This window comes from Mauremys reevesii, linkage group 6 (assembly GCF_016161935.1).
Source record: "Mauremys reevesii isolate NIE-2019 linkage group 6, ASM1616193v1, whole genome shotgun sequence".
Taxonomy (NCBI): domain Eukaryota; kingdom Metazoa; phylum Chordata; order Testudines; family Geoemydidae; genus Mauremys; species Mauremys reevesii.
The window spans coordinates 115,482,000-115,508,927 of record NC_052628.1 but is presented as its reverse complement, the minus strand read 5'-3'; the positions used below and the strand labels follow the sequence as shown (position 1 = coordinate 115,508,927).

General features: G+C 44.9%; 1 protein-coding gene across 2 annotated transcripts in view; it reads left to right on the top strand.

The window, feature by feature from the left end:
• Positions 1-26,928, top strand: part of PALM2AKAP2 (PALM2 and AKAP2 fusion) — a 771,069-nt gene that overhangs the window by 534,220 nt on the left and 209,921 nt on the right. Inside the window, exons 11-14 of one of the 2 annotated variants that reach the window (XM_039543348.1) lie at positions 3,778-3,892; positions 5,047-5,068; positions 17,267-17,368; positions 22,488-23,189. In XM_039543348.1, the coding sequence (XP_039399282.1) occupies positions 3,778-3,892; positions 5,047-5,068; positions 17,267-17,368; positions 22,488-23,189 (941 nt within the window). The remainder of the gene's footprint in view (positions 1-3,777; positions 3,893-5,046; positions 5,069-17,266; positions 17,369-22,487; positions 23,190-26,928) is intronic. The other variant, XM_039543349.1, reaches the window with a different exon arrangement.

Sequence of the window (26,928 nt, the reverse complement as noted above, 5' to 3'; positions counted from 1 at the left end):
TCCAACCCTCGCTGTCCCCAGGACTCCCTGCCCTTTATCCAACCAACCTGGCCCTGGCCCTTGACCATGCTGCTTACTCCCCCCTCCCCCGTCTCCCGGAGCCCCAGCGCACTGCGTCCAGGAGTGGCCCTGGACAGCACTGCAGCAGTGTGGCTCCAGCAGGACCTGAGCTCCTGCCGCTCAGCCCCCCGGAGCTCACATGTGGCTCTGAGCGGGAGGAGAAGAGGGCACCTTGTTAGCTAAGTTTAGGCTCTAGAATAGGGAGGGCAAACTACAACCCGTGGGCTGGATCTGGCCTGACAGGACTTTCAATCCAGCCCGTGGGACTGCGAGCCCCATGCGCAGCAGGGCTAAGGCAGGCTCCCTGCCTGCCATGGCCCCGCGCCACTCCCGGAAGTGGCTGGCACCACATCCCTGCAGCCCCTGGGAGGGGTGGAGGGCAGAGGGCTCTGTGTGCTACCCTCGCCTGCAGGCACCGCCCCTTGCAGCTCCCATTGACCGGGAATGGGAAACCATGGCCAATGGGAGCTTCAGGGGTACCCACAGGCGAGAGCAGCGTGTGGCAGAGGCGCCTGCTGCACCCACCCCCAGTAGCCTCTGCCGGACATGCTGGCCACTTCCAGGAGCGGCTCCCTACCTGCCTTAGCGCCACTGCCACCCAAAGTAAGCAGTGCCGGGCTGGAGCCTGCACCCCAACCCCCTGCCCTGAGCCCCCTCCTGCACTCCACACCCTCTTGCACCCTAGCCCCCTCATGCACCCCACACCCGAACCCCCTGCCACACCCCGCACCCTTCCTGCACCCCAGCCCCTTGCCCTGAGCCCCTTCCTGCACACTGCACCCCCACCGCACACCCTCCCACAGCCCTATATTCATGGCCCTGCATACAATTTCCCCACCCAAATGTGGCCCTCGGGCCAAAAAGTTTGCCCGCCCCTGTTCTAGAATGTGTACTATAATTGTGTTTTATGCATACCCTTTGTTTCCCTTATACCCATTTGCAACCATATGAATCTCTGTTCTTTGTTAAATAAACTTCATCTTGTTTTCACTATAAACCTGTCTAAGTGCCGCGTGTTATGCAGAAGCTGTGTTCCAGGGTGTAACTAGTAAGTTGTTCCTTTGGGAACGACGGGTTTGGTAATGCTGCAAGTGCCCAGTGGAGAAGGGACTGGACACTACTGGGGATGCTCAGAGAACTCGGGGTGGGAGTGAGCCCATCACTAACTCATCAGAGAACGAGGCCTGCGGAAGCCTGGAGGGAAGTCCTTGTGTTGCCTGTGGCAGGTCCAGACTAGACTTCTTCATGCTAAGGGCAGATGGTAGAGAGGTGCCTCACAGTCGTGGGTACTGCAAGGAATGTGACACTTTGTCACTGCGCTGAATGTATCTGCTCCGTTTAGCAGCACATGGGGTACATCTTACCTGGACATTCCTGGAACGGCCAGCACTGCTCATATCGTTCGTAATGAGGAAGGGCAGGGACTGGAGGTCCAGCATTTCAGCTGACCAGACAGATTTTTCTCAAGAGTGGACCAGCTCTTCAGAGTACCCAGTTTAGGGCTAGATTCTCAGCTGGTGTAAATCAGCATATCTCCATTGCCTTTAATGGAGTTGTGCCATTATACTGGTGGCCGCGGTTATAGGCATTCTTATTTAGTGTCAGACTAAAAATCCATGTCCCTCCATCTTCAGTGATCTCCCCTGATAGCTTCCCCCTAGTTTTTCTCCCCTCTTGTTGCTCTTACTGCTTCTTAAGAGAATCGAAGAAGGGGTTAAAGAAAGCTGAGAACAATATGTGCTGTCAGAAAGAGGTTGATCTACTGTTGCATCTGCCTGATTGTTCTTTTAACTGGGGCAGCAGGCAGGCAGTCTGGCGTGAAAGCAGTAGGGACTTTGGGAGAGAATGGGAGGAGAGGGGAAAAAGACATCACAGAGTAAAATTGAGACAGCAAACAGCCCACTAAGCAATAAAAGAAAATCAAAGCAAAGGCTGAGAGCCTTTTTTTTTTTTTTTTTTTTTTTTTGTGGCTGAAAGAAACTTTCTCTTCTGGCTTGAATCAGCCATGACAAACTTCTTCTCCAAAGATCTGAACTGGTATCCAGGAAATGATGCACTTAACACCACCCTCCATTATTATGGGTCATATTTAGATACCCTTACTCATACTTGAGGAACATCTTATTCCATTAACTTAAGTAGGCTAATAGATTGACTAGTTCTGGTTTGTTTAAAAGGGGAAAGGAGTTAATTCTCCCACTGCAATTTTCTGGCTTTGTCAGACGCACATTCTTTTTCCCTACCTACTACCTGAAATCATTTGGCTAGCAGAAAACAGTATTACAGACTTTGTAATATGGAATGCTGCAAACCACTGATGTCACAAAAAAACGAATATGTGTGCACCCATCTCTGCAGTGTAAATTCATCAAGCCTCAAGGTAAAAGGAATCCATATATCTTCATCTTTGAGGTATAAACATGCCTGGATAACTGAGCATTGATTCCCAAGGGAAAAGAAAGGACAGGAGCTAGCCATCTTGTGACTAGTACTCTGGTTCTGCTGATGTCCATTTCCAATGTATTTGTTGAGTTAGGAGTCTTCTAAAGAGTGCTCTTTGGTCAGTGATGGGCTGACTCTCCTGTGTAATGTATTCTCAGACATGCTGTCTGTCTTGTAGCCCGGCGAGAAAAGAAATAGAGGCCAAAACTTTCACATTTCGGTGCCTAAAGTGAGACTCCTACATCCATTCTGAGGCACTTGAATAAGAGGTGCTGGACAACGATAGCTCTCACTGAAGTCAGGGGGCTTTCTGAACTTTAGACATCCCTGTTTTGAAACTTTTGGCTTTTGCTCAAATCAAACATTCAATATGGCAATTAATTTTTTTAAGGATGGTGCAGAAATAGTGATAATGTTGTATATCAGTTAGGTATGTCATCTCCAGAAAAGTTCTGAACTAGATCCTCCATTGGTGTAAACCACTGAAGTCAATGCGTGAGGCTGACTTACACCAGTGGAGGATCTGGCCCTAGATAGCTACAATATAACATCATTCTGGCCCTACTTTGAAGAGTGCTGAGAGCCCACAACTCTCAATGAAATCAGTGAGCACTGTGGGTATTTTGCATCTCTAAGGATCACTCTCCAGGGCTTTTCTAGGCAGGTCATGGTATGTATTACCTGCAGGCTGATAGGGCTCTGCCCCCATTATCATCAAAAAACAATGGGAAAGGTAGAAAAATGAAACCAAGAATCCAACCCGAGTGAAGGCCCTGTCTGCTGGAAGTGAGCACCACGCAGGCTCAGGAAATCCTGTCAATGGGGCTGGTGCCCTGCCAATCTCCAGCAGCTGCTTCCAGTTCCATCCTTTTTGGTGTGGAAGGATTTGGAGATATTTATTCCTCCAAGTATTATTGCATGTTTATATACCTGCCCTACTGAGATTTCCAAAATGGAGCAGGAAGTGGGGGGTGTTAATTTAACAGACAAATGTTCTGAGAAAAGTTGATCACATCCAAAATTCCCATCTTTTTGACATAGACCTTTCTATACCACAAATGCTGTAAGCCCGGTCTTCCCTCTAGCCTCTGCCTATGCCAAGAAACCATTTTTGAACAAGATTTTGAAACTCCCCCGCTGTCTCCTGACCTATTTAAGATCCTGATTAATACCTTCACAGCTAGGAAGCCAATGTCACTTACCGGGGTGATGCTGCCTTCAGATATCTAGTATGCCATTGAAATAAATGATGGATGGTTTTCCCATGTCTTCCAGGCTGGAACAAGAAATAGAGAAGCTAGAAAGTGAAGAATCCCAGATATCTGCCAAAGAGCAAATCATCTTGGAGAAACTAAAGGAGACAGAGAAATCCTTTGAGGACTTTCAAAAGGTACAAAAAAAGATACAGTCTCAAAGAGAGTGAAGCCAAGGTGTAATACTGATTGAAAGCAGCGTTTGCAGTGTTATATGTCTTTGCACAGCGGGAGAATAGCTGTGGAGAGTCTAATAAGAAGTGAACTGAGCAAGATCAAAATAACTCCAGTGCTTTCAAACCCACCTATCTAGGGCAGGTTATTTTGCTACTCATCTGCCTTTCCAAAGAGTGTTGGACTTCCTAAGCTTTTTTAGGGTGTGCCATTGGTATTCGGGGAGCGGTGGGGGTCTCTCCATTTCACTGGAGTGAAAGTGCAGGAATCCTGCAGCCATACTTAAGGAGACAGCAGCCAGATAATAAAAAGTCTGGTTGGAGAGAAATGACCCCCTCAGCCAGTCCAGAAGCGCACCCGTACGTAGACAATCTCTCCTATAGCCGCTGGGTGCGTATTCTTCCCTTTGGTGGGGTCACTCCGTTGTGGTATCCTCCAGCGGAGGATCCAGACCACATGCCGCACTCTTGAATATTTCTTTTTACCTTGACCAGCAGGTGTTGTCATGTCAATGACACTAAGTATCCCCTTCCTCTCACCACCCAGCTACCCTCAAGGTACAGCTGCTCTGCACACTTCTGTTGGCAGTGTGTAGACTATGTACACGCGTCGCCTCCCAGCATTGGTGTGAATAGCAGTGTAGCTGGCAACACACGGCATAGGTGAGGAAAGTCACACCTGAAGGGTGTGGGTACATAGGAGAGTTTATACTCTGCACAGCTCTCTATTCACCCAAGCCATAACTCCTTGTTTACACTGCTGGATTTAGCAGCGTGGTGTCCCAGGGGTGGAGCTCTTCCCCGCTGCAAGCAAAGACTGCAATGGTGGGGGAAAGGCTCTGGCAGGGGCTGAGTCTTTTCCCCGCTGCCTCCTGCCTGCCTGAGTCTTTCACATATTGCTACACGTAGCCTGCTTTTCACGGCAGCATGTAGCTACCCATTCCCTATCTGCTGCTGCTATCACTGTGTAGACATATAGCCTCAGAGCTCAGTAGTTCTCTCCCGCTTTATAAGCCTCAAAGAGGCACACAGAAAACCCAAGATAATTCTAGAGTAAAAACTTGGAGACTTCGCATCACATGAAGGCCTAACTGATCCCCATATTTGTGTCTTTACAGAGCTTCTCACACCGGGATGGTGGTAAGTGCCTCTATACCACTACTTATAGCAACAGTTTTAACTGGTGATATGGCATAACCATGTGTTGCTAAGTGTGACAGAGTGGGGATTATTGGTTTTATGATTTGTTAGATGCGGGGCGGAGTTGTTTTATTGTTACTATGGCTGCCTGCTGAGTCAGGCTGCTGCAGAACCCAGGAGTCGGGAAGCCCAGACTCCCGGGTCGACCTCCAGGTGGGCTGTGGAGGAGCCTGGAAGCCCTGCCTCCATGGCAGCCCAGCGGGCAGTGTGCCTGGGAGCCTGGGCTGCTGAGGAGTAGGAGAGCTTGGGGAAGGCAGGTGGGCAGGCAGGCTCGCTGACAGGAAACAAGGCAAGTTTCTGTCAAGTGCCTGGTGTCAGGAATCAGGGCCTGCGGCTGAACCTGAGGCCAGGGAGCTGCCTTGCAGCTGAACACCCTAATTGCCTTTCAGTCACTCAGGTGGTTTGGGCTCTTAAGGCCAGTGGCTGCGATCTCTCCTGTGCCTGCCTTGTTCCCAGCCATGCCCCTGCTCTACTCCAGTCCCCTCCGAGTCTGTTTGGTTCCTGCCTCTGACTCCAGCTCTGACCACTAGGCAAGACTGCCCATGCCCTGCTCCATGACACCTGGTTTCCATCAAAGGTTTAATCGTAATAGACCTATTCCCATGGAATGTTTCTCTTTCCACAAATCATCATTTTCTGATAGGAAAATATTCCTTCAGAAAATTTCCAACTGACTCTCTATGCATGCTAGGGAAATGAAGCCAGCAATAGCTTATGCAGCCAACAGGGCATCCTACGATATTTATATCCTAGACCTCTCTGCCACATGCTACCAAATGCTGCAAATTCCTTTCACATACCATAGACTTAGAGACACTCCCCCTTGTGTGGTGTGCTGTCACAGTGTTCATAAGCAGTTCAATAAAATGATGATTACTCTTCATTTAGATGAATAACTTGTGTTGATTACATTTAGATTACTTCCCAGAGTAAGTATATTCTCTGTGTGATAACTCTCACAGATACAAAAGATTGCTTTGACGGCTGCGTCTACCATAATAACTAGTTCATGGATTCAATGACAGCCGTTCACAGACCCCTTCGACATAGTCTGTGGACTAGAGCACTGCGGCTGTGTACAGAGTTACAATGTAACACGTGTAGGGGACTGATCCAGAGACTACTGAAGTAAATGGGAAAACTCCCAGTGACATCAGTGGGCTTTGCATCAAGGCTCATCCTGCTGTGCTCTCCCCAAATGAACACGTTATTTCACTTTTCAGTGGTGCCTAAGCTCAGGATCAGGCCCCTGAGTAAGTACTTCTGGTTAGGAATGGAGAAACTGACTTGACTGTCTTAAGAACCTACTCCAAACCTCAACCAAATACTTCCAGCCTTCAGCCAAAGCTTCTCTGGACTTGTTTGGCAACCAGGTTTTCTAATGAGCTTCCCTCAGCTGGAAAAGAAACACCACCAGCGTGAGTAGCTTTTCTTGTAGTAGTTTGGTTCTTTTGCTTCTGATTCAATAGAATGTAAACTACTACTAATAAAAAAACACTAGCCTGTGTTGCTCCATCCCGACTTTACCTAACCAGCCCACCCATCCCCATGCTCTGTAAAATACCCAAGCAGACCAGTGTCCTCCATGAGTATTTTATTATTATTATTCATTGGGCACCATTGCTGGATGGATTTGACAACTTCAAATGAAGACATTCCAGAAGAGATGTTTTGAGCAAACACAAGTCATTGGGCTCAGTGCAGAAGTCACTGGGTGTGATTCTAAGGCCAGTGCTATGCAGGAAGTCAGAGTGGATGATCTAATAGTCCATCATGCCTTCAAGTCTATGAATTATAAATCACCATACTATATGCTGTTCATCAACAGATGAAGGCACCATCCTTGCCCATAGGTACTAAATTACGCTGAAAGGCTGAAGAGAAAGAGGTCATCAGATGTGTTTCCAGAGTAAGGGATAGCATGGAGGAAAGATGAGAAAACCGGGGCGGGGGGGGGAGGGAATACAGAAGGGACATTTAGTCTCCAATTGTAGAAAGGCTAATGCCCATGTCTAACTTTACTCATGTGGGTAGTCCCATTGAGCTCAGTGTGGTTACTCACAGTCCACAGAGGTAAGCTCATGAGCTAGTCTTTGCAGGATCAGGCCTGAGGAAGCAGGCCTGGTAGAAGTATAGGCAGCAGGAAGAGGACGACTTGTGGGAATCGATGACAGAGATGTAGGCAGGACTGCAGCTGTGTAAAGCCTAGAAGTTGAGCTTGACAGAAAGGAGGAGAGGGACCTAACGGAGATATTTTGGACCAGATGCTCATCTGTAGAACCCCTCCCATCCTGAGGCTGCTCTGCACTGAGACAACAGCCTCAAGGGTCCCTGATTGCACCCAGGTTTTACCAGAGTATATAGGGCAGTGTGGCCACATCTTCCTCCCAGCCATGCCCCTTGTTCCAGTTGCAGGGATGGGAAGAGAGATGTAGAAGCTACCACCAAAGCTCTGCAAGGGAACCCCCCAAGCCCAGGGGCTTGATCTACTGTATTTAAAGCAACCTTGCACTACTTGGAGCAGTATAAAGCTGCCCTGAGGCAGAGGATGATCTGGCCTCTGCAGAGGGGAGAGAAGGAAGATGATTTTAGCAGTAGCATTTTTTGCTGGGCATGGGGAAGATGATAGGCTGAGATTCCAGACAGGAGGGAGTTGTCAGTCAAGACAATGTGTCTCCACTCAAATAATGTCTCCCCACTCAAAGACCTCGGAGTAGATACAACATAGAACAGGATACTCAAACCATGGGTCTTCAAATAGTATTATCAACATGTCTACAGGTTTTCCCACCTACACCTCTACCTCGATACAACGCTGTCCTTGGGAGCCAAAAAATCTTACCGCGTTATAGGTGAAACCGTGTTATATTGAACTTGCTTGGCTCCACCGGAGTGCGCAGCCCCACCCCCCCAGAGCACTGCTTTACCACGTTATATCCAAATTCGTGTTCTATCGGATCGCGTTATATCGAGGTAGCGGTGTATTTTTAAATGCAACCAAACCTAGATTGTGGGGCGAGCCCTGAGTTGGAGTCAGAAGGGATCACAAGGCTGCCTTTTTTTGGTGGGGAGGAATGGACTGAAGGGATTCCTGTAAATTTCAGCCGGAGAAGCGCGGTAATTTCTTCTTTTACACAATGGGTGGTAACCAGTGTCCCTGTCAGTGTGTTTATTGGTTCACATGGTCCTTGTTGATGAGGAGTTGGGAGTGAGTCACTCAGATCACCTCAACCAAAAATCCCATGTGCGGGGCACCATCTATTTTAGGCAGAGAAGTTATCTAAGTTTTGCTGCAGGGATAGAGAAGGAACTTGAGCCTGCCTTTGCCCAGCAGGAAGAATTAATATATGCACTGGGGAAGTGTGCCAGCTGAGCTAAATCAAAGGGCCTCCCTTCACTGATGCAGGCTACAGTTCTCTCTCCTCTTTTAAATGCTGTTTTATTGGAAACGTTTATAGGCTGCTGGTGGTGAGAGGATTTTTTTTGTAAGAGTAAGAGCCCGATCAGACATTCCTGAGGCCATCCTAACATATGTCAGGCTTCATCTTGCCTCCAGGTGTCCAAAAGGAATTCTACCTGCAGGGCAGGATACGTCTTTGCCAGTTAGGAGACTTTATTATACAATTGTTATTGCTTGGCCTTGCTCTGAAGCATCTGGAATTGGCCATTGCTGGAGGAGGGACACCAGAATAGAGATGAATCCAGCAAGGCAAATGTTTTGTTCCTAGGGTGAATGCTGCTGATTGTGACAGGCACTGTGAAAGCTGGGGCATGGCTCTCTGCACCCCGTCTCACTCCACCCATCCCCCACATGTACCTGGGTAGGGCCAGCCACAGCCAGACATTTAGCCCAGACATTTCTAACATGGGTTCTTACCGTTAATCACCTACATCCATAGGTGGGCACCTATATACCAGGTGACCTGATTTTCTGCTTTCTGGTACCAAAGTCAATGGCAGTTGCAAGTGCTCAGCACCTTTGAAAACCTGGCTACTTATATTTTGGGGCCAGATAGTCAAAGATATTTAGGCACAAAGGTGCAGATAGTTTTCAAAAGCACCTAGGTGAGTTAGGCACCCAGCTCTGCTTGATTTCAATGGGTGCTAGGCACTTAGACACTTTTGTAAATACAATTTGGTACCTATCTGCACCTTTGTGTGCCTAAATGCCTTTCTAAAACTGATCCTAAGTGTCTCAAAGTAGGCAACCCCAGTTATAAAATGGTGGCCGGGGTATTTTCTGGGTTTATCATAGCACCCTCATTAGTGGCGCTTCTCAAGGATCCAAAAGTGACTTCCCCTTTCATTAAAGTTCACCTGCATCTTGAGACTAACTTTCCTCCCAAGATAGCAAGAAGCAGGATTTCGCAGAGGTTGACAGGAACGTCCAAATCCAATGCAAATTAAAACTAAGCTTTTATAATATAAATAGATAATCAGAGCAAAAATACAGCTGGTGAGACGTGTGCCTCCCATCATCATAACCGCTTCACTTGTATGATATATTGCTGCTCCTCGCCCTTCATCTGTTCCTTGTTCTTAGATTATAAACTCTTTGGGGCAAGGACCCGGGCTTCCTATACATGATACAATGAATGAACCATTAAGCCTCTTGTGCTCTGCTCTCCCAGAGAAAGTACATGTTGCAAGCCCGCTACATGGATGATTGGGGGGCACGGTTTGACCAAAGATCAGTGTTTGGCAAAAATTAATAATCATTTTTCTTTCTGCTGCCTGAACTGGAGACAGTTAGTAAGCATAACCTATAGCTGATCTCAGTAGGAAGAAACGGGTATGTAGCCAATAGGGAGCTGTCTCGTTATGTAAATTTTTAAACATCTTTCAGAGGAAATAGGAAGAGCTGAACCGCTGCAGCCCAACCATCTCTCTGACCATCACCGCTACCAGATCACTCAGAGGAAAGTGATGGACAATGAAGGAATAACCTGCTAAAGCACAGAGCCGAGTGCGCCATCTAGCACTCATGACCCTCATGTCAATTGCTTGCACTCTCTGAAGGACCTGGAGTCACAGAGTTTAAGGCCAGAAGGGACCACCAGATCATCTAGTCTGATCTCCTGTACAGCGCAGGCCACCAACACCCACACTCAGGCCACCCGACATCAGACAAAAGCATTACAGCCCTGAGGAGACACAACTAGTATGTGCCACGGGCCACAAAAAGAAGTGCTCTAATGCGCCAAGCCCATGAGCCGGCAGGACGTTGATTAAGTGAGATATGCCCAGAGGATTCAGGCAAGTGACCCATGCCCCATGCTGCAGAGTCCATAAACCAGAGAATAAATTGCTCTGTGCTCATGTTTTTTCTATCTGAGACACTAGCTGTTGAGCATCTTCCTTTTAATTCAAACATCAGAAAAGTGACTATATAAAAATGACTCATGGATCAAAGAGCCATCAGGTTGAATTGGAAGATGGGAAAAGACATCTTCTCTATTTCTAAATGACCATTTTTGAACTCTAAGTCAATGAGGCAAATAAACATCACTCCCACGTTGTCACTTTCCACAGCGTAACTGCACTTTGACCGACTGCTTCAGCTCACCCGGTGAGAGGACGCCGAAGGGAAATGACTAGGCTGGGGACAGCAGGCCTGTCACATGCTGACTCTTACATTGTCATACTACACTCAGCTCACAGCATATCAGTGCCCTGGTGGCACAACGCAGACAAAGAGCTGACAACCCTTTCATTTAAACATGGCATGAGATGTGCTACAAAATGCAACAGCTCTCACTGCACAATGCTGCAATGGACATTGGAGACACGGGATAGAGCTGGGCTGGATGTATACTGTATTTACTCAATTAGGCTAGGATTACAGAGAGCAATTATTAAGTATAAACCACGTTCAGATCTGGTGGGACTCCTTGGATTGGAGCTCCATCAGGGATGAACTTGACCTTAGTATTTCTTGGCCATACATGTTTTTACTAAGCTCATTGCAGCCTGCTGCCTTAACCAATAGAACAGTACGCACAATTGCAGTGACACGATGGGTTTTGCAAGTTGCCATTAATAAATGGAATGATTGAGAAGATGCTACTAGACTGGACATGAAGAGACAAGGAAACACACTGGGCCAAATTCATTGCTGGCGTAATTCCATTGGCTTCAGAGGCGTTTCATTAAGAATGAACATGGCCTGCAATAGATTTAAGGCATGTCTACACTATCGCTTAAGAAAGGCGCCCTCCTGAGCGATGCAAGTTACAGCAACCTAAGTGCTGTCCATTCCAGCGCTATGTCAGCGGGAGATGCTTTCCAGGTGACAGCTTCTGCCTCTTGTGGAGATGATTATGCTGACGGGAGCATGCTCTGTCTTCAGCATAGACCGTCTTCACCAGGCGTGCTGCAGCAATGCCGCTGCACCTGTGTAGCGCTTCTAGTATGGACTTGCCCTTAGGTACAAACCTGTGGGTGGATTAAACGTGAATCAGAGTTTGTCTGGCAAAACGACAGTCTTGGAAACCCGACTCATACCGTGTTCCTCACATAGAGATGCTTGGAAAAGATAGAGCAGGCTCCATTACCGTTTCCTTTGCCCTGTTCACAGTCAGAGGTCTAAAACCAAATTAGCAAGATGGACGCAGAGATCTTCAAAAGAGCTGTATGGATTTTTGTTATCTTTAGCTCATCCCTCCTGTTCATTGCTTTTCAGCTGTAGATTTTTTTTATTAATCTCTTTATTGGTTCCATCCCCATTAAAATGTCCAAATGCCACATTTACAATAACGTTGGTCACTCAGATATACCCCCAAACCAAAGCGTAATGAAATCCAGGCCTTTCAGCCAGGGGCGGCTCTAGGATTTCCGCTGCCCCAAGCAGGGCGGCACGCCGCGGGGGGCGCTCTGGCGGTTGCCGGTCCCGCAGCTGTGGTGGACCTCCCGCAGGCATGCCTGCTGATGCTCCACCGGAGCCGCGGGACCAGCGGACCCTCCGCAGGCACGTCTGCGGGAGGTCCACCGCAGCCGCGGGACCAGTGGACCATCCGCAGGCATGCCTGCGGGAGGTCCACCGGAGCCGCCTGCCGCCCTCCCGCGGGACGCCGCCCCAAGCGCGCGCTTGGCGCGCTGGGGTCTGGAGCCGGCCCTGCTTTCAGCCAAACTTGATTTTTAATCCTTTGGAATCTGGACATAGGGTGTATATTTATGGACCATATTCTGATCTCCATTACATATTTGTAAATCCAGTGTAGCTGCATGGAGTTGCTCTAGATGTATCTACATGTGCCAATTCTGCTCCATGGAATTCTAGAGGGTGGCACAGGTATAACTGTGAACAGACTCTGGTCCCCAGGGCCGGAATTTTCAGAAGAGCTCTGCTCATGTTTAGGCACCAAAATAAGCAGCCAGATTTTTCAAAAGAACTCACTGTGTTGGGTGAGGAGCTCACATGAACATCTAGTCACAGGTATCTCCATAGGAGCTGCAGGCTACTGAGCATTTTTGTAAATCTCGCCTAACGTATATGCCTTCATGAGTGCTGAGCTTGTTTGCAAGCTTGGCCCGGTTTCTGGGTACTGAGCCCTTGAAAACGTGCCCTGAGCTCTTAGGAAATGTGGCTCTATATGTTTTCCTAAGCATTCATTTGGCTGATGGTGTGGAAAATGCCCTAATCCTAAAGTTTAATCTGCTGTAAGTAACTCGCAATACCAGGGCTCCAATTTTAAGAATGTTTTAAATAGTCTAAACACACCAAAAGTAGGAAGCAAAATATCCCCATCCACTTAAAGAAACAAATTGATTCATATTTTTTCCACTTATGCACTGTAGCACCTTTTATCTGAACAAATATTAACTAAACCTCAGACTACCCCTGCGAAGTAGGTCGATTGTGTCCATTGTAAAGATGCTAAGTAAAATGCTAGGTAGAGAGAGGTTGAGGGATGTGACCAAGGTCAGACAGTAAGGTGGCAGCAGTTCTATAACAACATCGTTCTTTTCATCTTCAGTTTGTTTTAGGAACATGGGTTTCATCCACACTGGCAATTCCTATGGTCTATCTCAGATGGTGGCCAGCACCACCCGCTTCAGAGGAAGGAGTAAGAACCCCACAGCAGCAGATGTGGATAATCTGCCTGCCACATTAGAGCTCATCCTGGTCTTTGATAGTTAGTGCTTGGCTTAAGCCGTGATGCACAGTGTTTAATACCCCTTCTGTATAATATAAACCTAGCTAACCCCCACAGCACCCTATCATTAGGATAATTATTATTCCCTTTTTAAAGATGGGGAAAGCAGAGCAAAGAAATGAAGTGATTTGCCCAAGGCCCTAGAGAGATTTACTGTTGGCGAAGGAAATGCAACGCAGATGTCCTGGTACCCAGTTTTTTGTTCCAACTAGACCCTCCATAGTCTGGTTGAACAACTGTTTATTGGGTTTCCATTGCTTCCAGAACAAACTGCTTCATGTTCTGGCACGTAGGAAAGAGCCAGCCGTTCTGCGTGTGGAAAACGGATTTCAGAAACTTGCTGATGCAGATTCCCAGAATCACTGCACAAAGGAATGGTACCCGTGTCTCAAAGGCAAGAAACCTTGTAAAAAAGAGAGCAGCTGTTACTGTCTATTGCTCAGTGAGCTGTGTCCTAAATAATTGTTTCTCTCAGGCCTTATTGCAGCAAAACAAAAAGGCTTTCAGACAGCACTATGCATTTAAAACAGACAGCCCAGTGCGGGAGGCTTACGTTTGCCCGCTGAGGTGTGAAATAAAGAATATTCCCAAACCCAGCTCTTGCTTTCAAAGGCACTTGGTACAAATCGCATATATGTGTTTCCATGAGGAATGTGGGTTCTGTAGTGGTGACCGATGCTGGATTGGCAGCGTTAGATAATACCGTTCTCCATTTACACCCACAACGGATACAGCATGAGCAGTGGCAATGGAAGTTTCCTCACTCAATTAAGGCACCGCAGCCAAGAGCAGGAGGAAGATTTCTAGGCTGTCAACTCTATAATACTCTCCCAAGATTATAATTCACCACTTGTGCAGCTTTACTGATGATACCAGTGATGGAAGCTCTAGTGTAGACGTCAGGCCCTTTTACCACCATGTCCTGACTTTCCTAGCACAGACACCGCTTCAGAGATCAGAGTGTAATTCAGCCTTCAGACCCCTTTTCTGCTTCATCTTTTTACTGCGACTACCAACCGTTGTGATGGTGGGTTTTGTGAGGTGCACGTTTGCGCACTAAGACTAGATGAAGCAGCCACCAAATGAATTCTTAATCCTGATTTCTCCCCCTCCTGCATGGGTCCACACACAGACAGACACTGCACAGACCTTCCCATCTCTTCTGTTTATAAGCTATGGGAGAGACCAAAGCAGGCAGATTTTTTTCCCCTCCAGTATTTATTGTGTTAACAAGACTAGTATACACCAGACTTAGAAGAAACAACATCATCTATATTTTTGAACCCCAAGGACAGATTTGTGTTTTGAGACAACAGAGAATACAGAATCTCTTATTTACCATAACATTTGGTGAATATTAGAATTTTGCTAAAACCTATGAGGGTGGCAGAGAAAATTGCCTTGTCTTGCTCCTGAGCTTCTCTCAGAAGGATGGTCCAGTGATTAGGATGATAGCCTGGGACTCGGTAGACCTGGGTTCATTTCCCTACTCTGACACAGTCTTCCTGTCTGACCATGACCAAGTCACTTAGTCCCGTGCTGTCTCGTTGCCTCGTCTATAAAATGGGGATAGTATCCCTTTCCTAGCTCCCAAAGGTGTTAAGAGTATAAATACATTAAAGACTGTGAGGCACTCAGATATTACTTCAAGGAAGGGCTATTTAAGTACCTCAGATAGATAGAATTTGTCACCAGAGAAGGTGGAAAGTTCCACAACGTACAGACAGAGGTGGACCATTCTGATTGAAATAAACCAGGATCAAGAAGTTATCATGAAATCTATAAAGCCAAACACCTTGCAGTACAAAGTGAGATTGAAAATCAGAGACCCCAGGAAACAGTCTCTATATGTCACATTTCAGTGGTGGGGGTGGGTAAATGTACCATGCCTTAGATAAGATTTATTTTTTTTATCAGAGGCTGTGAGGGAGGCACATTTCTGACTGGAGATAGCAATAAAGACATCGTTCTCTGTCTCTGTAATTGAGATCCATGCAGGCCTCACTCCAGGATGCCTATACATATTGTTCCCTGGGGGACTAGGGCCTTGGCTACACTTGAGAGTTCCAGCGCTGGTGGTGGCTTTACAGCGCTGTAACTCACTCCCCGGCCACACTGGCAAGGCACATACAGCGCTATATCTCCCTGGCTACAGCGCTGCTTGTACTCCACCTCGACGAGAGGAATAAAGAGAATAGCGCTGCTGCTGCTGCGCTGGGGCGCCAGTGTAAACAGGGAATAATCTTACTACGCTGTAACTGACCTCCGGAAGCTTCCCATAATGCTTTTAAGTAAAGATAACTCTCTGTGTTTTGTTGTGATGCCTCTGTTTGTTTTGTTGTGAACTCGGGGCTCCCGGAGCTGCTTATCAAAAAAACAAACACAGCTCCTGTTTGCTGTGAATGAGCTCCCTTTGGAACGCCCACAGCTAGTGTTTGCTTGAAGAGAGAGGGCTTGAGGAGAGAAGCAGCGCGGCGTGCGGGAGAGAGGGGGTCCATTTCAGGGAGGCTGCTTATCTGGTCTGTGAGGAAAAAAACAGAGAGGGCTGTTTGCTTTCAGTGAGCGAGGGAGGGGCGGGAGAGGGGTCAGAACTTGCAAGGCAGGGAGCTGACACAGTGTTGGCTCCAAAAATCCACTCTCTCTCCCCCCACGCTCCCTGTCACACTCCATCCCACCCCACCCCCTTTTGAAAAGCACGTTGCAGCCACTTGAACACTGGGATAGCTGCCCATAATGCACCGCTCCCAATGCCGCTGCAAATGCTGCAAATGTGGCCACGACAGTGCGCTGGTAGCTGTCAGTGTGGCTAGACTACAGCGCTTTCCCTACACAGCTGTACAAAGACAGGTTTAACTCACAGCACTGTACAGCTGCAAGTGTAGCCATACCCTAGGAATCACTAGACTATAGGATTTCAGGGGATCAATGCAGCGATCGGCAGAGTGAGGCAAACAGCTGTGCCTGGAGATATGGAGTCGATTTAACAGACCACAGGAAATACACCTGTGTCCATACGTCAGTGTTGCTTCAGGAATCGAAATGTGGTCTTTCTTCTTCTGCCTAGCATGCAAACACCCTGGATAATTACTTTGTCTTGTGTGCTTAAACCCAGAAACAAGTTCCTAGAGCAGGAGACTGAGACCTTCTGACTCTGCCATTGGCTGGTAGCGTGACCTTGGGCAAGTCACTTAACCTATCTGTGTGTAATTTAGGAATCTGTAAGTATTTCCCTTACTCTACCTCCCAGCAGCGCTGTTGTGAGGCTTAGTCAATATTTCTTGACCACTTTCAAGTCCAGTTCAACAAGATACTGAAGCATGTGCCCAGTTGTAAGCATGTGAGTAGTTCTACTGAAGTTAATGCTTCAAGTTAGGCTCTTGTTGACCCAGGGCCAGAGGGCTTTGGATGAAGGGTGGCACTGTGGAACTGCAAGGTGTTATATTCCCACCGAATGTCAAGTGAGCATGGGATCAACCAGCATAGAGACACTATTTCCCTTACAGGTTAAACTTCAGCCAAATGCCAGCTCACCAACCTATGAAACACAAAACTAATATGACTGATATAAAGGAGCTGGCCTGTCATGCCATTTGATCACTCAGTTACCTCCAGAGTGTTTAAACCTCATTTTATATGAGTATTTCTCTATAAAACATCCTTTATTCTACCCATTACACGGGGTTCATTCTTTTGTTGAGGTCACTGACCTGATAAAATCCAGAAGCGCCTGACAAATAGTTTGATGTGTGCAACTGACACAACGTTTGAGTCATCTGGACGTGTTCCCTCCTACCTCAGCTAGTCTACTGAACAGCAATCACATGACAGTGACTTTGCACTTTGTTTACTTTGATCCAATTATCCAGTACAAAGCTCTGATGTCTATTGTTTGGGTTGATAAGTTAACACTCTGCTGTCTAAGCAATGAAGCCACTAGGGCTCATAACATTATCTAACTGTATTTTCTGTTCTCTGACACCAGATGCAGTAAATTACATTTACTCCCAGATCCCCGAACTCCCAGCCCTCTATTCACGAACAGCAGAGCCAGTTCCTGGGTGGGACGGATCCAGCAGGGTAACTGGTAAGTCTCAAGGAGATCTGTATTCTATTAGCCAATCCAAACTTCTGTTTATATATATATATTAACCTTAATGGGACTGGTGCCCAGATATAGTTTAAATGCCACATGATTTTTATTCTGTGAACAAGTCAAGGCTCTTTGATCAGCAGCGAGCAATTTGAAAGTCATTTATTTATATTACATAGCTTGTGAGTCCTAAAAAGTAGCATTGTACACTTGGCAGATTTCTTTTTAATGGAAGCATTCAGCTTGATTCTCTCTCCATCTCTGCTGATGTAAATGTGTGGAATCTAGGCCATGATAATAGCACCTTTCCTGCACCCACACAGCTTCCATTGAGATGAATGAGACGCGCACACACACACGCACAACCCAATAAGTGCGTAAAACTTTACAGAACAGAAAGGAGCTGTTTATTTCAGCACAATGCTTAACGCTTTAGGGGACCAAAAAAAAGATGCTACATGCCTGTGTGTTTTAGGCTGGGGTTCCAGAATTTTAGCCTCAATGCGTTTCTAAACTGGAGCAATTTATGAGCAAGATCCTAGCTGTTGATTTTACTTATCTTTTCAATATTGTTCTATTCAAAACCATATGCTCCATGCATTAATGCCAACATGCAGCTCGATACGTCATTGCCATCCCAAAGTAGCAATAACGAAAGATGATACATTGGCATTCCAATTATTTCATGCAGCAAGAGAGTGTATCGATTTGAGGTGCTATCCACAAATGGGGACCCTTCATTTGATTGAGCTCCTCTTTTCAGGGCACCCAGAAAGCGCATCCCAGTGCTAAATCTGACCCGCCTTAGACAGAGAGTGATACATACCATTTGCCTGTGTGTTTCTAGCTCCATTGTGTCAAAAACGTGAAAAGAATAGTCTCTGCTGTCCCCCATAACATAACCTAAAAGCTAGGCCTGCTTGTGTATTGCCTTGATAACTGGACTCCATGCACTGCAACAGCTTAAAGGATAGGGCAAGCAGCACATACCCATCAAGATTCTTTAACATTAGCTTTGGTTTATTACATGTTTAAAGAGTGTTGAGAACATCTTTTTAAAAAGTAACAGACTTGATAGCTCTGTTTTTAAAGACCACTTAACAGGCAGAAGCAGTACGCCTTAAGATGTACTCTGGGATGTTGTTCTTATGAAATACTAAATCAGGTTACATTGTAATTAATTTGTACAGAAAGTGTACTAACAGTAATGCAGGCGCTCGTCTTCGAGTACTGTTGTACTTAGGGTGACCAGATAGCAAGTGTGAAAAATCTGGACAGAGGTGGGGGGTAATAGGAGCCTATATAAGAAAAAGACCTGAAAATGGGGACTGTTCCTATAAAATCGGGACATCTGGTCACCTTAGTTGTACTTTCAATGCTTCACTATCAACCAATTTCCAACCGTATTTATAAATTGTGCTTTTTGCTGTTTGATAAGAACTGCAAAGACAAAAATTAATTACATGGTTTATTTTTCAACAACTTTTGGAAGTATTATACTAGATTCCCATTTCATCTGCAAGTAGATTAACAAAAGCAAAGGTTAGCAAAGTTCTCTCGTTCTGCTTTTCCCATGGGGATACATTTCAGCAAGGGTCTGCTAATAAAGGGTCCAGTTGTGGAATATTTGCTTATATCAATGTGCATTTACTCACAGGAGTAGTTTTAATCAAGTCATTACTTCTGTGAGTAAGAGCTAACTAATGTAAGAGTCCCAGGTGTGACATTCTGAAATCAAGCTGAAGGGAATAAATGAATATGTAACAATGACAATAAGCTCCCATATCAGTGCCTTAATATTTAAAGATATAACCACGTCTGTTAATTTCTAACACAGATGAGCAGTGAGAAAACAGTTCCTTCCTTCCAACTAGTGTTTTAAATGGTCATTGAATGGCAATCTTCCAAGTGCTCTGAATTCTTTTGAAACTCTGACCCTAAATGCCTAGGAGATCATTGTACATCAAGAGTGGACATCTGGACAAAGAGATGCATCTTGCAACTCTTTCTAAATGTGGACAAGTCGGTACTTACTTGTATTTCTGGAGACCTTATTCCAAAAGGGTGGAGCCTCTGAGTCCTGCAAGGTCAGATATAGATGCCGGCACCAGTCCTTAAGCCTTCCATAGGTGCAACTCCCATTGACTTCAATTGGGTGTTCCGCACATGGAGGGCTGGGAAAATCACAGCCCTGTTCTGCATTAAACAATCTGAACTGCCTCAGACAGCTGAAACAGACACCCCATTTGAAAATGACAGCAACTTTTCCATGACTGAGCGCGGAAGTGTTTGCTCACTAGGAGCCTGAGTGTTTCAGAGTGATCAGGTGACTTGCTCGAGAACAGAAATCAAGTGAGGGCAGAACCAGTATTGGAACCCTGAGGTTCTGACTCCCAGCCCCAGGCTCTAGCTAGCCCCTAGATGACACTTCCTCCTAGAAATCCCAGCCAAAAACAAGCAGGCTCCTGCACAGTAATAATGGGGTTCTTCTTCTCTTGTTTAATCATCTTCATGTCTCTGTAACTTGGATTTAAGGTTCAAATAATAAGTGCTAGATGAGACTTTAGAAACACGAGTCTCAGAGATCCCAAAATGGGGACAAACCAAACAACAGAAACATGCTACTTGTCATGTATTATCCCTAATGATACACATGGAGACACTAAAACCAATCAGCCAATTAAATGGCAACAAAGAATACAAACCACGGTTCTGCTTTAAGTGCTCCGAGCTAACTTCAGCCCAGCCCTCTGGTGTACTTGTACACAAGTGCAGGAAGCTGTCGTAGGGGCCTCTTATTCCACACATCCAGTCATGGCACAGGCAGCAGGGCATGATCCCTTCATACCACTGGGCACAGCACTGAATGATATGGCAGATTAAAGTGATGGCCCGTCACTTGGGGAGCTCATAAACCCACTCCAGTCTGCAAATGTGTGTTGCCCTCAGGAGTGAGAGTTGGCAAGCAAATGAACAGGACCAAACTGCACTCCTCCTGCTTGGAGAAGCAGCGAAGGGCACTCCACAGCAGCTCCCCTTGGCATGCACTCTCGTCTAGCAATTCCTAAGGGCACCGGCCGGGTAGATACAGGCAGTCATGCCTTTTCCTGTCAATAAGCTATAGGAATTCCTGTTTCAGACAGTTGTCTTGCTTACCTGCTGGGCACTGGACAGAAAGGTGAATTTGGAAGACAGCAGGCTGCTGAGCCATTAACTGCCTCACTCAAGGGGTCCCATATAGGAGGACCAAGAACTAGCAGCCCTCCACCCCCCCTTAAATTCAGCTCTTGTCTTTGTGAGCAAAAGCATGGGGGAACTGAAGAAGAGGGCGGAGAAAACTGACCAAGCACTGCGGTGTAAATCAATACATACATACAAGCAAATAAAATGGGACTGTCCCACTTTTTATAAAGTCAGTAGGGATCTAGAAAAGCTTCACTGTGGCTGCTCAGAATTTTGCTGGCTGTAATCTCAGATGCATGGTGCATAGCTCCAAGTGTCTCAAAAGTGTTTAACGCAGCAGTGGATTTCTCTAGATATGCAAAGAGAAGTCTATTATGCACAATATTATATGCTCCCTATGCTTATGACAGAGTTTGGCCCTAGGAATCTATACAGAAGCTTGATAATCTGGTGAGAGAGTAGGGAGAATTGAAACCACGCTCAGGTAATTTTTATGTTACCGCTATTTTCAAGAAAAATGTATATGGATTGTATTGAAGATCCATCCTAGAAAATGCAGCACTGCTAACGGACAGTGTAACAATTTACATGGGGTTGGGTTTTTTGTATTCACCAATAAGTGACGGTCTCCTCTAGTAAGAGAAATCCTCGTAATTTTGTTGTGGTCCATTGAATTGGAATTTTCATGAGACAGCGTGATAAGTTTCACAACAGCTAGTGACAACTCCCATCATGGCAACTGCAATTAATTGTGTGTTCGTACCTTTTAAGGAGACACAATGTTTTCATCTTCATATAAGGAGCACTTAAATAGACAGTTACGTTCAGACAAGCTGAGAGACCTTTACAATTGTACCTTGAAAACGGAGCTTTAGAGTTTGCACCACAACCTCAGAATGAGGGATATAGTTGTGTGTGTGGGCTGCCTGTCTCCCCCACTGTGTGGTGATCACAATGCTCTTGTTGTTACTGCACCTTTCTTAACTCTTTCATGCCGGGGAATGTTTTCCTTGTTAGTCTGGAATTCATGTGTGTCTATTACCCTTTGTTTGGTCCAGTTTTGAAATCAAGTTCACCCCTATACTGTCTCCCCTTTGAAAACAATGTTTAGGAATCCATAAAAAGAATCAGCTTGGGTACTTCTGTGCTTTTTTTTTTTATATGTACTTTTCATTACAATCAAAATGTTAAAAACACACGTAACTTCCTTAAGTTACTTACTGATCCAATGGACAGAGGACTGGACAGGAAGCCAGGAAACCTGAGTTCTGTTCTTAGTTCTGGCACTGACCTGCAGTGTGAGCTGGGCATGTCATTTACATGATCTGTGCCTCATCTGTGTAGCAGGGGATAATGATAACTACCAAGCTTTGTAAAGTGCTTTGAGAGCTATGGATGAAAGACATACATAGGAGTTAGTATTCGATAATAAAACAAGCTGTCAGGGGCATTTTATTCCTTCCCAAACAAAATTTTCTAACAGCTGTTTATGGGCTGGATGGTAGGAGGGGGAGCACTTCAGAAGCTTTGAGATCAATGCTTCTTGGAACCTGAGGCAAGCACAAAGATGAAAGGCTGTGGTAGACCTGCATGTTGTCATCTCATTTTGTCAAAAGTACACCATGAGCCCACTTAACCTAAATGATCTTCATGCGTCTAATTGACTGGAACCCCTTTCTGCACAGATTTAGTTGGAAGGATATCTTCTAGTTTACAGCAGGAGTGCCTAGCATCCAGTTCCATAAAGTACTGTATTGTAATAACCAGCTCTGTTCGCAGTACGCACCTCACTTCTAACGTAGAACGCTTGGCTCTTTAGAAATAGCTTCATAGGAAACGGGCACAGTAGTTTTCTCTGTCTGTTTGGCAATTAACCGTTCACTGGCTTTTTTTGTTGTAACATGCACTTCCTCTCTTGTTTTCATTCAAGCTTTGTACGCCATGGAAATTAATGTGGAGAAAGACAAACAGACCGGAGAGACCAAGATTCTCTCTGCATCACCTATTGGCCCAGAGGGGACCCATCAAAGAGGATTCAAAGTCTATGATGATGCTACCAAGGTAGTCTATGAGATTCACTCTGGAAGCACAGTGGTAGAAAATGGAGTACATAAATTAAGCTCAAAGGATGTAGATGAACTTATACAGAAAGCTGGACAATCAAGTGTAAGAGGAGGATATGAAATGACTCTGTCAGCCAGGAATGTGATAGCAGATGGAAACCTTAGCCACGTGAAGGAACAAATGCTCTTCAAAGAGGCAAAATTAGAAATGGTACATAAACCTAGCAAGGGGAATTCTGGGAACCCTCAACACCAAGCAAAAATCTCTGGAGATGAAGTCCCAGAGGCCAGCATGGATCAACCAGTGACAATGATTTTTATGGGTTACCAAAACATTGATGATGAAGAGGAGACAAAAAAAGTGCTGGGCTATGATGAAACTATCAAGGCAGAACTGGTCCTCATCGATGAAGATGATGAAAAGTCCTTGCGTGAGAAGACCGTGACTGACGTATCCACCATGGATGGAAATGCAGCTGAACTGGTCTCCGGAAGGCCTGTGTCTGACACAACAGAGCCCTCCTCTCCAGAGGGGAAAGAAGAAATTCTGCCCATGGAACCAGTCCCAGGTACACAAAAGAAAAAGCGATGTCAATGCTGTATTATCATGTGACCACTTCTTCCTTCCCTGTTCTGAGCAGCACCTGCTCCATCACTTCCTTAGACCTCACTGTACTTCTAACTGCAATACTGTGAACTGGAAGTGAATGCCTCCATTGCCTTGCAGATGGGTTGCTTTTGATTTCTAGTTCTTCAGGAAGATGCACACACGAATATGATTTTCCCACCAAACATACTGTTTGTTTTTTAGTTTTTAGAGTGAGAGAGAAATGGGAACGTGAACAAATGTTTTCATATTTATTTGATTTTATATAAATATATATATATAAAGAAAACACTTTTTATATTTTACTTTATATATCTGGCAGGATTGATCAGATTCCCAGTGTTTTGTGGAAGTCTGAATTTCACAGTAGCCAGGTATGAGAGCCTTAAAAAAATCATATTTTAACATTATTTTATAGATTTTTGGGGTGGAGGGAGCATAGATCATTTTATCATTTTAATTTGCTAAAACTCAGACACACCCTTCTCAAAATGTTTGCATAATTCTGTTTGTATATTAACTTTGGAGTTCATTTTGTGGCGTCAAAAAAATGCCATAGGCTATTTCTGCTTATTGGTAAAACCAAAAGTGGACCTTAATTATTCTTTCTAACAAATCACAAATGATGATTTTGCCTTATATAAATCTTCCAGATTACAGTATTGTGCATCTATTTTATCTCCTTAAATTACAGTGGAAATTACCTTGACATCAAAAACATCCAGCTGTCACCACAAGTGAAATGTAGTTACTGATTTAATTATTTGCCTTTCAGTAACTCTGCCTACGTTTATTTATGAGATTTTTCTGCTGAACACCGGCATATGAGAGATACTATTTTTCTGTTTCCTTCAAACATGAATCATTTTACTGTCTGATCTTGCTCCCAGTGAAGTCAGTGGAAAAGCACCCGTTGACCTCAATGGGAGAAATTACGGGTTCTCACTTTGTACTTCCTTTCAAAGAAGTATTTCTTGATACGTGGAATCAAAGTAAACCTATATACGTACAGACCTAGGACCTGATCCTACCGTCCTTACTCAGGCGAGGTTCCCATGGAAACACATTGGAGCTTTACCTGAGTAGATATTTCAGAAGGAAGGATTATGTTGGTTAGGCCAAGATTTCCAAAAGTGTCTAGTGATTTTGGATGCCTCATTTTTGCGGGGTGGAGTGGTGGGTGCTCTATTTGAGGCCCCTTAAAGCAGCTTGGTTTTCAAAAACTGTTCACCTGTCCTCTGAAAATTCAGACCCTTCTCAAGCATCTCAAATAGAGAATCGAAAACACTGAAGCATCCAAAATCACTGATTGGTTCTAAAAGTCTTGGCTTTTAGATTCTACTATCTACAGCGGAAAAGAAGTCAACTTTTTCATGGCAAGACTATGGCCCTGATTCTGAACTAACTGGCACTGGTTTTACACCAGTGTAAATCCATTGACTTCAGGGGAGCTACTCCTGATTTACCCCAGTACAAGCGAGAGAAAAAGCAGCACCTATAATTTTTGATGGCTAAATATTTTCAAGCATGGTGATTATGTCAAAGTATATTTGAAATTATCAGACTTCCCCCCACAAAAAAAGAAGGGGAAAAAACAACCCCAAAAAACCCACCCCTCTTTCCAGGCTGAGGTGGCTTCTATAATATTTCTACTCTTTCTTGGATGGTGTTTTTACTGCATTAACTATTCGTTCTAAACACCTGATTAAACAGTTCTTGCTCTGAACTCTTTTCTTTCTGTGCCAGTAAGAAACATTTGTTTGTGGTAGCTATTATATGAGACATACAAAAAAACAAAAACAAAAGGAAAAGAAAGGAAAAAAGAAAAGAAAAAAAGGGACTTATGCTATTCCAGTTAGCCTTTAATAGCAAACTCTTACGTAACCTTTCACAGCCATCCAGTTGGCCCTTAGTGAAAGGCAAGTGGAGACTAGCAAATGGTAGCCACACACACGTGGCTTCTGCTGAAATCATACTAGCTGACATAGTCACTGCTGGTATTGGGAATATACCACAGGCCTGATGTAAAGTTCACTGGATGTCCGTTAACATCAGTGAGCATATGGATCACAACCTAATTGAAATGTTGGAAATCTGCAAAGTATTACTCTAGAGCTCCAGCAAGCTTGCATGATTAACAGGTCATTTTTATCAGAAAAAAAGTTGTGGTGATCCCGTGAGTACATCAGCATGCCTGGTGGCTAACTTTTCCGTCCTGGAAACCTGACAGCCTCGTTTTTCAGAGGTGCTAATCACTCTCAAGTCTCACTGGGAACTCATATAAGCTGTCCTTATACCTCCCTGCAGTCACATGCTCCCTCATCACATGATCCTCCTGTGCCCATTACCTGGGATGTGATTCCCTTGAAAGTCCAGACACACTGGGGCATGCATGTACCCCAGGACTAGTGCACTGTTATAATCACATAGTCAGTGGGAGCTACAGGTATATAAGAAAGAGAGAAGTGAGTCTTTATTGGTTAGAAGTAGAGCACAAGCCTTGGACTTTTATTTCTAGGGTGACCAGACAGCAAGTGTGAAAAATCAGGACCGGGGCTGCGGGGTAATAGGACCCTATATAAGAAAAAGCCCCCAAAATTGGGACTGTCCCTATAAAATTGGGACATCTGGTCACCCTATTTATTTCTCATACTGCCAAAAAGCTATTGTTCAGTTAGTGCAAACTAATATTTAATGCCCCTAAAGACCAGTTGTGTTGCATTCATTCGTGTGGACATTGTGGTTAATGGGCCAGTGTTAAAGCCAGGGCTTTTTTGTAGATAACTTAGAAGGGTCTTTTACTTCTTGACCAAAACTGCTTCCCTGACTGAGGGGAATAAATAAGAAGAAAGAAAAAAAAAACAGAGAGAGAAAAAAATGTTCCACCTAAACTCATAGGGTTAAATCTTCAGCTATACTGATTTACCCCAGCTGGCCCGAATATTTTTAGTTCTTAGCATTGTCTTATTTAGCAAATCTCACAGCATCATCTGGCTGCTGGATTTTTCATTTTAACCTCTTTTCATTAAGCTGCAGCCTACATCGAGAAGTGCAACACGTTAACATAGGCTAATGAATGTAAATAGGGTTTCCATGGCTTCTTTGAGCTTCAGACTAGGTTTATTCCCCCACACACACACACGCACACACACACACCTCTAGATATTCTATAGCCTGCGGAAATATGTGCACAATCAGACACAAAGCAAAGGGTCCACTTTCTGAAAGAAGCAGAGAGATATTTCATATTGAGACTTCATACGGATCATGATGGGAGTTTTTGGTTTTGTTTTAAACAAGCTCCCTGTCTCTGATTAACTTAAGAGGCTTGTGTTCATTTGCAATTTCAGCATGAAAAGATATCTACAAACAAACAGAGTTGGAAATGGTTCTGTGACAACATTTTGCCACAATAAACTGTTCGCCTTAACTTTTGTAAGAAAAACAAAAAAACCTACTAACTTTTCAGTGTATCTTTTCCTAGACTAAGAAAAAACACAAAACGAACAAACAAAAAAATAGCCTGTGGAACTCTTTTATATTTTATATTTTCTAAATTTCTACAGATTTACTTTGCATGTCATGCCTAGTTTTCATCGAGGGACTATTGTCTGGCAAATCACTGCAACTTTTTTTAACAATGAAGAAAAAACATACAAAACCATGAAACACATTATTCTTAGTGGCCAGGCCATTCCTTT